Source organism: Stegostoma tigrinum, chromosome 20 (genome assembly GCF_030684315.1).
Source record: "Stegostoma tigrinum isolate sSteTig4 chromosome 20, sSteTig4.hap1, whole genome shotgun sequence".
In the NCBI taxonomy this organism is placed as follows: Eukaryota; Metazoa; Chordata; class Chondrichthyes; order Orectolobiformes; family Stegostomatidae; genus Stegostoma; species Stegostoma tigrinum.
The window spans coordinates 22,357,942-22,368,681 of NC_081373.1; the positions used below are offsets into that span (position 1 = coordinate 22,357,942).

At 44.9% G+C, this 10,740-nt stretch overlaps 1 protein-coding gene across 3 annotated transcripts in view; it reads right to left on the reverse strand.

Moving 5' to 3' along the window:
- Window positions 1-7,672, reverse strand: part of trub1 (TruB pseudouridine (psi) synthase family member 1) — an 81,894-nt gene extending 74,222 nt beyond the window's left edge. For all 3 annotated transcript variants that reach the window (XM_048551001.2, XM_048551000.2, XM_059653038.1), the window contains exon 1: window positions 7,518-7,672. In XM_048551001.2, the coding sequence (XP_048406958.1) occupies window positions 7,518-7,650 (133 nt within the window). In that variant the 5' untranslated portion in view covers window positions 7,651-7,672. The remainder of the gene's footprint in view (window positions 1-7,517) is intronic.
- Window positions 7,673-10,740: the final 3,068 nt, after the last annotated feature.

Here is a 10,740-nt window from a genome sequence, read left to right on the forward strand (position 1 = left end):
TCCCAACTCCGTATGCCAGTCTGAGCAATGAAGGTGAGCATGCTAAACATATTCTTAACCACCCTGTCTTCTTTGACATAAATTTTGAACAGTAATGTACTTGAACCCCTAGGTCTCTGGTCTACGACACAACCTTTCCATCAACTGTGTAAGTTCTGCCCTTGATCATTTGATCAAAATGCAATGCCTCACTTCTATGCAAATTAACCTCTATCTGCTCTTTCCTCAGCCCACTAACCAAATTAATCAAGATCTGTTTATAATCTTAGATAAACATCTTCACTATTCACTATTCCACGAATTTTACTGTCATCTGCAAACTTGCTAACCATGCTTGCTGTATTTTCATCCAAATCATTTACATAAAATGACAAAAAAAAGCAGACCTAATACTGATCCCTCTAGAACACCGCTGATCACAGGCCTCCAGTCCCCAAAAAAAAACCTCCACTCCTTTCAAGGATAGGTGTAACAGAAAAATCCAAGACACCCCAAAAATTGCTCCCAACAGACATTCCTAGGACAGGCACAGCACCAGGTGAAATACAGAACAAAGTCACACTCTCCTCTTTCAAAACAGTAAATAAAGTTGCTTTGACTTTGCTGAACAAAAATAAAGACCCTATCACTCTGGGGAAAAACAAAAACAAATTTTAAAAATTGGCTCTCCCAACTACCCTCTGTTTCGTACCATAAAGCCAATTTTGTATCCAATTAGCAAGCTCATCCTAAATCCCATGTGCTCTAACCTTGCTAATTAATCTACCATGTGAAACCTTATTAAAGGTTTTAATAAAGTCCACATAAACAACATCTACTGCTCTGCTCTCATTAATTATTTTTGTTACTTCCTCAAAAAACACGATGAAGTTTGTGACATAAAATTTCTCTCACACAAAATCATGCTGACTGTCCCTAATCAGTCCTTGCCTCTCCAAATGCATGTAAATTCTATCTTTTAGAATTACCTGCAAGAACCTACCCACCACCAATGTCAGACTCTCAGGTCTATAATTTCCACGCTTCTCCTTACGGCCTTTCCTAAATAGAGGCAAAATATCAGCCATCGTCCAGTCCTCTGACAGCTCACCTGTGGTTACGGATGAAACAATTATTTCTACTTAGGCCCCACAATTTCCTCCTTAACCTTTCACAACATCCTGGGATACACAGGTTCCAGAGATTTATCCAGCTTTATGTTTGTTGAGATATCCAGCACTTCCTCTTCCCTACTGTGAACTATTTTCAAAACATTAGTGCTGATTTTCCAGGGTTCTCTTGCCTCCATTTCTTTCTCCACAATAGAAACGGACTCAAAATATTCATTTACTATTACTCCCACATACTGAGATTCAACACAAATATGACTTTGTTGATTTTTTTTACTCTCTCTAGTTGCACTTTTGCTCTTAAATTTACATGTAGAATCTCTTTGAATTATCCTTAACCTTACCTGCCAAGGCAAAGTGATATCCTCTCTTTGCTTTCCTGATTTCTCTCTTAAGATTGCCCTTACATGCTTTATAATCCTCAAGAGATTCATCTGTTCCCAGTTGTCTATATCTAATATATGATTCAGTTTTATTCTTGACTAGAACCTCAAAATCTTCGTTCATCCATTGTTCCCTAATCTTCTAGCCTTACCTTCCACTCTAACAGGAAAATAATGCCTCTGAACCCTCATCGTCACACTTTTGAAAGCCATCCACTCATCACTCATTTACGTGTGAAGGGTCATTTCTAACTTTTGGAAGCTCTTGTCTCATACCATTAAAATTTACTCCAAATAAGAAGTCTAACTTTTACGGAAGGCTTATCCTTTTCCATAACTATTTTAAAATTCATAGAATTATGATCACTGGTCCCAAATTGTTCCCCTAACACGTCAGTCACTTGTCCTGAGATAGCAAGAACTACAGATGCTGGAGTCAGAGTCAATACAGTGTGGAGCTGAAGGACCAGAGCAGGTCAGCAACATCAGAGGAGTAGGAAAGTTGACGTTTCGGGTCAGGACCAAGGAAGGGAAAGGGAGCTCAGAAATAAATAGAGAGGGGGGAGTGGCACTGGGGGAAGGTTGGTGGGGTGGTGATAGGTGGGTGCAGGTAGGGGTTTGTGGAGCTGGTGAGAAAGCAGATAGGCAGGTTGTGTCAAGTCAAGAAGGCATGGATGAGAGCGAGGGTTTGACATGGGATGTGACGAGGGGTGGGGAGATTTTGAAACTGGTGAATTCTATGTTCAGGCCATCAGGCTGCAAACTCCTGAGGCGATATGAGGTGTTGCTCTTCCATGTGGCATAACTGTGACACTGGGGCGGCCCAGGTCTGACATATCATCAAGGAGTGGGAGAGGGAGTTAAAATGGTTGGCAACCATAAGATATTGTTGATTATAGTGTACTGAGTGTAGATACTCGGCGAATCAGTCTCCAAATCTGCGCTTGGTCCCACTGATGTCGAGGAGACCACATCGGGATGCAAAACATACAGCAGACTAAGTTGGAGGGTGTACAGGTTAATCCCTGTCAGATTTGAGGGACTTCTACCTAGACTCAGTTTTTTCCCCTTCCTCGGTCCAGGAGCTCCTCAGCTACATCTGGGACACTATGCATGCCCTCCACCTCCTCCAAGACTTTCAATTCCCCGGCCCCAACACCTCATTTTCACCATGGATATCCAGTCGCTCTACACCCATATCCCCGACAAGGGCCTAAAAGTCCTCTGCTTCTTCAGCTCTTACAGGCCCAACCACTCCCCCTCCACTGACATTCTCGTCCGTTTAATGGAACTTGTCCTTACCCTCAACAACTTTAACTCCTCCCACTTGCTACAAACTAAAGGGGTGGCTACGTGCATCGGCATGGGTCCGAGCTATGCCTGGATCTTGTGGGATATGTGGAATGGACTGCCTTCTGCGGTTCACCATTCCTCACTTCTTCCTCTGCTACATTGATGACTGTGTTGGTACTGCCTCATGCTCCCATGAGGAGCATGAACAGTTCATCAACTTTACTCACACCTTTCACCACAACCTCAAATTCACCTGGACCATCTCTGACACCTCCTCTCCTCCCTGGGCCTCTGTCTCCACGTCCAGTAACCGTCTCAGCACCAACATCTTTTTCAAACTCACCGACTCCCACAGCTACGTTGACTACACCTCCTCTCACCTACCCTCCTGCAGGAATGCAATCCCATACTCCCAATTCCTCTGTCTCCATTGCATATGCTCTTAAGGTGAAGCGTTCCATTCCCAGACATTCCAGATGTCCTCCAACTTCAAGGGCCATGACATCCCCCACCTCCAATAATTCACAATGCCATCAACTACATCTCTTGAAGTTCCCGAACATCTGCCCTCAAACCATTCCCGTCTCCCAAAGGTAAGGACAGAGTCCCCTGGACCTCACATACCACCCCACCAACCTCTGCATCGTGCACATCCACCACTTCCACCACAAAAGAGATATTTCCGTCTCCACCCCTATTTGCCTTCCAAAGGCACCGCTCACTCCGCGAAGCCCTTGCCCGCTCCACACTCCCCATCGACCACACTACACCTTGCACCTTTCCCCACAACCACTGGAGGTGCTAAACCTGCCTCTACACCTCCCATCTCACCTCCATCCAAGGCCCCAAACAATCTTTCCAAATCCAACAGGGATTCATGTGTACATCTTCCAACTTGCTGTACTCTATCTGTTGCTCCCTAAGTGGTCTCCTCAAGCGCAGACTCAGTGGCCAATTCACGGAGCCTCTGAGCTCTGTATGCTATAAGCAACAGTACCTTCCAGTTGCTAACCGTTTTAACTTTTCCCCCACTCCCTTGGTGACATGTCCATCCTGGGCCTCCTCCAGTATCAAAAATGACACTACATGTAAACTGGAAGAACAACATCTCATATTCTACCTCATGAGCTTACAGCCCAATGGCCTCAACGTGGAATTCATCAGTTTCAAAATCTCCCCACCCTGGCCTCACCCCATGCCCAACACTCCCTCTCATTCCTGCCTCCTTGACCTGAAACAACTTATCCATCATCTTTTTCACCTATCTCCACAACCCCCTACCTGCATCCACCTATGACTATCCCACCTAGCTTCCACCTTACCCCTCTATTTTTTCCAAGTTGCCTTCCCCTCCCCAGTCCTGCTGAAGAATGTAAACCTGAAATGTCAACTTTACTGCTCCTCTGATACTGCCTGGCCTGCTGTGTTTCTTCAGCTCCACACTGTAGTCACTTCCCTTGCCTTGTTTCCCAAGAGATGGTCATGTTTTGCTCCTTTTCAGTGAATACATTCACATATTAATTAAGAAAATTTTCTTGGATATGCTTAACAAATTCCACACCATCCAAACCATTGACTGGGACTGCCACAGTGTCAATGTTCGGAAAACTAAAATCTCTTACTATTACAGTTCTATTATTCTTAGATATATCAGAGACCTCTCTACATATTTGCTCCTCAATTTCCCTCCGACTATTGGGGAACCTAAAGTACAATTCCCTTCAAGGTGATCATCCCTTTCTAATTTCAACACATATATTTTCACTGAACAATCCAAATATCCTCTCTAATTACAGTAGTAATGTTTTCCTTAATCAAAAACACCACTCCCTTCCTCTCTTGCCTCCACTTCTATCATTCCTATTACATCTAAAGCCTGAAACATTTGAGCTGAAGGTCCTGTCCTTCATTCAGCAAAATTTTTGTGATATCAATGACATCTCAGTCCCATGTTTGCATACATGCTCTAAGTTCATCATCCTTATCTGAAAGACCCTTGCTTTCAAATTAATGCAGTTTAATTCCTCAGTTACCTCGTTCTCAAACTTGCTGGTGTGTCTTTTCTAATTAACTTGGTGTTTTCTGATTCAGAACTATGCTCATCTGTCTATTTTCACTGCCAATTAGGAACACCAACACTGCCCCCAAAAAGTCTCCAGGCTTCCAAAACAGACATAGCAAATTCCCCTACCATGATATTGGTCCCTTTCCAGTTCAGGTGAAACCCCTCCCTTTCAAACAGAATTTTTCTACCACAGAAGAGACACCAATGATCCCAAGAATCTGAATCCCTGCACATTGCACTACCTCTTCAACCATTGATTTATCTACCCTATCCTTTCTCTCCATCCTTAATTAGAACTTAGCACCATGAGTAAACCAGTGATTACTATGAGATTATAAAATGTGAGGCTGGATGAACACAGCAGGCCCAGCAGCATCTCAGGAGCACAAAAGCTGACGTTTCGGGCCTAGACCCTTCAACATTCTCTGATGAAGGGTCTAGGCCCGAAACGTCAGCTTTTGTGCTCCTGAGATGCTGCTGGGCCTGCTGTGTTCATCCAGCCTCACATTTTATTATCTTGGATTCTCCAGCATCTGCAGTTCCCATTATCACATTACTATGAGATTCTTTATTTTAGCCTTCTACCTCTTATTTTCAATCTACAAAGCCTGAGCCCCTTCGTGAATGACATTGTTCCTTCCAACGTGTAGAACAGCTTCTGGCTTTTCACTCTCCCCTTTGACAATATGCTTCAAATGTTGAGAGGTCCCTATCCCTGGCACTGGGAAAGCAACATATTATTGTAGATTCACACTCAGTGCCACAGAATCTCCTGTCTGTGCCTGACAGCAGAGTAACCTATAACAATTATTCTTTTAAATCTTGACAGACCCCATTTAAAGCAAGATTCTTTCTTGTGTCCAAGATGTGACTACCACTTATACTTTCCTCAAGAGTACCCAAAACAGAAAGAGGAATAGCCACCGGAGACAGCAGAACTAACTTCTCACCTTTTCTGATATTTTATCTTTTTACATTTACATCACCACAGCCATAATCTTACTGAATGGCTCAAGATTCTTAATAGTCTACGCTCCTGATTTCCTCATGAAACCATGATCCTGATATAAAATCTCTCATATTATATGGATGATTCCACTTTCCCGTCCAGATACAAAACCTTGATTGATTCTGCATTTGTCACTATTCAGTCATGTAAATTTTACTAAATCAAGGTTAATAATAGTGAGCCCATTTTAACCACAGGAATAACCCTGACTACTCTGCCGAAATCTGATGATCAGGGACAAATCCTGAATCTTCCCAGTTTGGATATCTCAATATCAGAACATTACACAGTATATACACTACTGGTCTTCAGCAACTTTAAGTTTAAAAACTTTGCCTAGAAACAATCTGCTCAACCTCTGCACTATTGTGCAGTCTTCCAAGTACACAGATACTGGAATCTGTTTAGGAACTATTTTAAGCAAACAGCCCTTATAAAGAAGCTCTGTCCTTCTCAGCAGGAAATATTTAAACCACTGTTACATCCCAAGAGCTGAAAAGAAACAAAGGAATACCTAAAAATACTATAAGGTCAGAAGCCAGGTTATAGTCCAACAGGTTTATTTGAAATCACAAGCTTTCAGAGCGTTATCCCAGAAAGACAACATTGGCTGAGTCACATGAGTATCTGCTGTGTACGTGGTGTGTGGTGTTCTAATATTATTCAGCTGTTGAAACCTTACTCAGCGCAAGATCACGAAGATGCTATGACAACAGATGAACAAACACAGTGCAACAGTCACCAGAGAGCAATGTTCCCCCACCCCTACCAATTCGGGCAACACTTCAGCCTCTGGCCTTCAGGTAAAGGTCCTCCAAGGCAGCCTTTGAGATACACAAGCAGGAACTCATAGCTAAGTTAAGTAGCCTTGAGAACAGCCTCAATTGTGATCTTGGATTCAGGTTGCGCTACTTGTGATCGCACCATACTTATGTATGTGCAAAATCCTCCTTACTGTCCTGTTTTGACACCATCACCTTGATAAATTGTTATGATAGTTCTACATTAATTAATTTGTACAGTTTTGGATTTTTTTTAACTTTGGTTAGACCCTTGGCATGCACCTCCTATACCTACTATGTTATTTCAGTCATTTGGTTTGTCTCCAGCGCCACTTTATTTTTAGTTTTTTTTGTAATTATAACTCTGCCTCATTTGATCATATTATAAAATCATCACTTCACTTGTTATTCAGCTGTTGACACTTTACTCACACCATCAGACACTCTTGATCACTTGCAAAGTGCCTGGTAAGACACTACTCACACTATTCGTGTGATTTTTAGATCTTCCTGCCTATAAATTCTGTGCTTGTGTACTTCCCTCTCACTTCACCTGACAAAGGGGCAATGCTTCAAAATCTTGTGATTTCAAATAAACCTGTTGGACTATAACCTGGTGTCATCTGATTTCTGACCTTGTCGACCCCACTCCAACACAAGCACTTCCACAACATAAAAATAATATACATTTTGCCTTTGATCTACTGTCTCGTCTTATGATATGGAGTTTACCCCGTTGGTAGACTTCCAGGAAATGTCCTTTTAAACAACAATATTAAATACGTATAATATGTCAGAAACGAATCAAAACTCGTGTGTTTACTTTAGACGCAGTGGCGCTTCATTACGCAAACAGGAACTGTAAAGCGTACGTACCTTTTAAAAGGTTAGCTTTCAGGAGATTCAGCACGTCTGCTGAAGTGGGTCCTTTCTTTTTGTGGATCGCAAACAGCCCATTCAGACCCTGCAGCTTCTCAGCCAAAGCAACAGACCCTGAGCTGGACGCCATGTCAATCCAAAACAAACCCAACCGACTCTCCGAGCGCGTGCTCCTAGCGGCCACAATTGCATTCTGGGATTTGTAGTCCGCCATTTTGATTGGAGGATTCATGCGCGGTGACAGCAACGAGCTCAGTGATTGGAGAAACCAGACCAAGACGAAGGACTGCGCTCTTGTGACAATGAAGTGTGAAGCTGGATGAACACAGCAGACCGAGCAGCATCTCAGGAGCACAAAAGCTGACGTTTCGGGCCTAGACCCTTCATCAGAAAAGGAGGATAGGGAGACGGACTAAATATGGATAAAGGAGAAGATAGTTGGAGAGGAGACAGACAAGTTACAGGGGCAGGGATAGAACCTGTTGAGGTGAGTGTAAAAGGGGAGGTAGGGAGGGGATACGTCAGTCTGGGAAGGACGGATGGGTCAAGGGGGCGGGATGAGGTTAGGAGGTAGGAAATGGAGGTGCGGCTTGAGGTTGGAGAAGGGGATAGGTGAGAGGAAGAACAGATTAGGCAGGCGGGGATGAGCTGGGCTGGTTTTGGGATGCAGCGGGGTGGGGAGGGGAGATTTTGAAGCTTGTGACACCCACGTTGATACCATAGGGCTGCAGGGTTCCCAAGCGGAATCTGAGTTGCTGTTCCTGCGACCTTCGGGTAGCATCGTTGTGGCACTGCAGGAGGCCCAGGATGGACATGTCATCTAAAGAATGGGAGGGGGAGTTGAAATGTTTCGTGACTGGGAGGTGCAGTTGTTTGTTGCACACCAAGTGTCGGTGTTCTGCAAAGCAGTCCCCAAGCCTCCACTTGGTTTCCCCAATGTGGAGGAGGCCACACTGGGTACAGCTCATGCAGTATACCACATTGGCTGATGTGCAGGTGAACACCTGCTTGATGTGGAAAGTCATTGTGTTCTTGTGACTGGATAATTCTGACTGTTGTATGGTGTAGTGATCAATCTTGCCAATGTGAAAAGCAGAAAGGTGAGTTTTGGGAAATTAATTGTGATATAACAAAAAAAACACATTTTACAAACACACGCTGAAATGTCAGCACCTGAAAAATAAAGAAAAATTTAGGCTAACTTTTATTTTGCTGAAAATGTGAGAAACATTCCCCAAAGTTTTTGGCTTTGCTATTTATTGGCACAAGTTCAAAAATCCCACATTTCAAATGATGACAATGACATATATGGCAGGAGAAATGAAGGTTGATTGTTTGCCAAATTGACCCTGAAATGATATCACTGGGAAATGGTATCAGAGATAATGGGAACTGCAGATGCTGGAGAATTCCAAGATAATAAAATGTGAGGCTGGATGAACACAGCAGGCCAAGCAGCATCTCAGGAGCACAAAAGCTGACGTTTCGGGCCTAGACCCTTCATCAGAGAGGGGGTTGGGGGGAGGGAACTGGAATAAATAGGGAGAGAGGGGGAGGCGGACCGAAGATGGAGAGTAAAGAAGATAGGTGGAGAGAGTGTAGGTGGGGACGTAGGGAGGGGATAGGTCAGTCCAGGGAAGACGGACAGGTCAAGGAGGTGGGATGAGGTTAGTAGGTAGCTGGGGGTGCGGCTTGGGGTGGGAGGAAGGGATGGGTGAGAGGAAGAACCGGTTAGGGAGGCAGAGACAGGTTAGACTGGTTTTGGGATGCAGTGGGTGGGTGGGGGGGAAGAGCTGGGCTGGTTGTGTGGTGCAGTGGGTGGGTGGGGAAGAGCTGGGCTGGTTGTGTGGTGCAGTGGGTGGGTGGGGAAGAGCTGGGCTGGTTGTGTGGTGCAGTGGGTGGGGGGGAAGAGCTGGGCTGGTTGTGTGGTGCAGTGGGGGGAGGGGACGAACTGGGCTGGTTTAGGGATGCAGTAGGGGAAGGGGAGATTTTGAAACTGGTGAAGTCCACATTGATACCATATGGCTGCAGGGTTCCCAGGCGGAATATGAGTTGCTGTTCCTGCAACCTTCGGGTGGCATCATTGTGGCACTGCAGGAGGCCCATGATGGACATGTCATCTAGAGAATGGGAGGGGGAGTGGAAATGGTTTGCGACTGGGAGGTGCAGTTGTTTGTTGCGGACTGAGCGGAGGTGTTCTGCAAAGCGGTCCCCAAGCCTCCGCTTGGTTTCCCCAATGTAGAGGAAGCCGCACCGGGTACAGTGGATGCAGTATACCACATTGGCAGATGTGCAGGTGAACCTCTGCTTAATGTGGAATGTCATCTTGGGGCCTGGGATGGGGGTGAGGGAGGAGGTGTGGGGACAAGTGTAGCATTTCCTGCGGTTGCAGGGGAAGGTGCCGGGTGTGGTGGGGTTGGAGGGCAGTGTGGAGCGAACAAGGGAGTCACGGAGAGAGTGGTCTCTCCGGAAAGCTGACAGGGGAGGGGATGGAAAAATGTCTTGGGTGGTGGGGTCGGATTGTAAATGGCGGAAGTGTCGGAGGATAATGCGTTGTATCCGGAGGTTGGTAGGGTGGTGTGTGAGAACGAGCGGGATCCTCTTGGGGCGGTTGTGGCGGGGGCGGGTTGTGAGGGATGTGTTGCGGGAAATACGGGAGACGCGGTCAAGGGCGTTCTCGATCACTGTGGGGGGAAAGTTGCGGTCCACATTTTATTATCACTGGGAAATGGTGTTTTGATTAGTTTGTGATTTAAAAAAAATTGTTGGAGAAAGGATTAACTGATGAATATCAGGAAAGTCAGGGGCAGTACCATAAGGTAAAAAGCAAAAGAACTGCAGATGCTGTATATCAGGTACAAAAACAAAGTTTTATTTTTGGTTTTGTACCTGCAATACCATAAGGTAATTGAAATAACCGTAAAGAGGATGGCATCCAGACAGCAAGTCACCCTTTATTCGTATGGGCTGTGACCAACCAGCTCAAGGCAATCCAAGATTGAGAACCCCTTCTGAATCTCTTTATATGTGTCAGCTGGGGCACTCTGAGCCAATCAAGAACAGCCCCAATCAAAAAATCTTGTTAACAAGATCCATCAGGCCTTGGTTCCAATCGCTGCAGTAATATAAATCAGCAAGGTAGGGTTAGGGAAGTAAGCTAATAGTATTCTGACATTAGCACTTTTTTTGACAAGGGGACAATTAAGAAACTTAAAGGAAG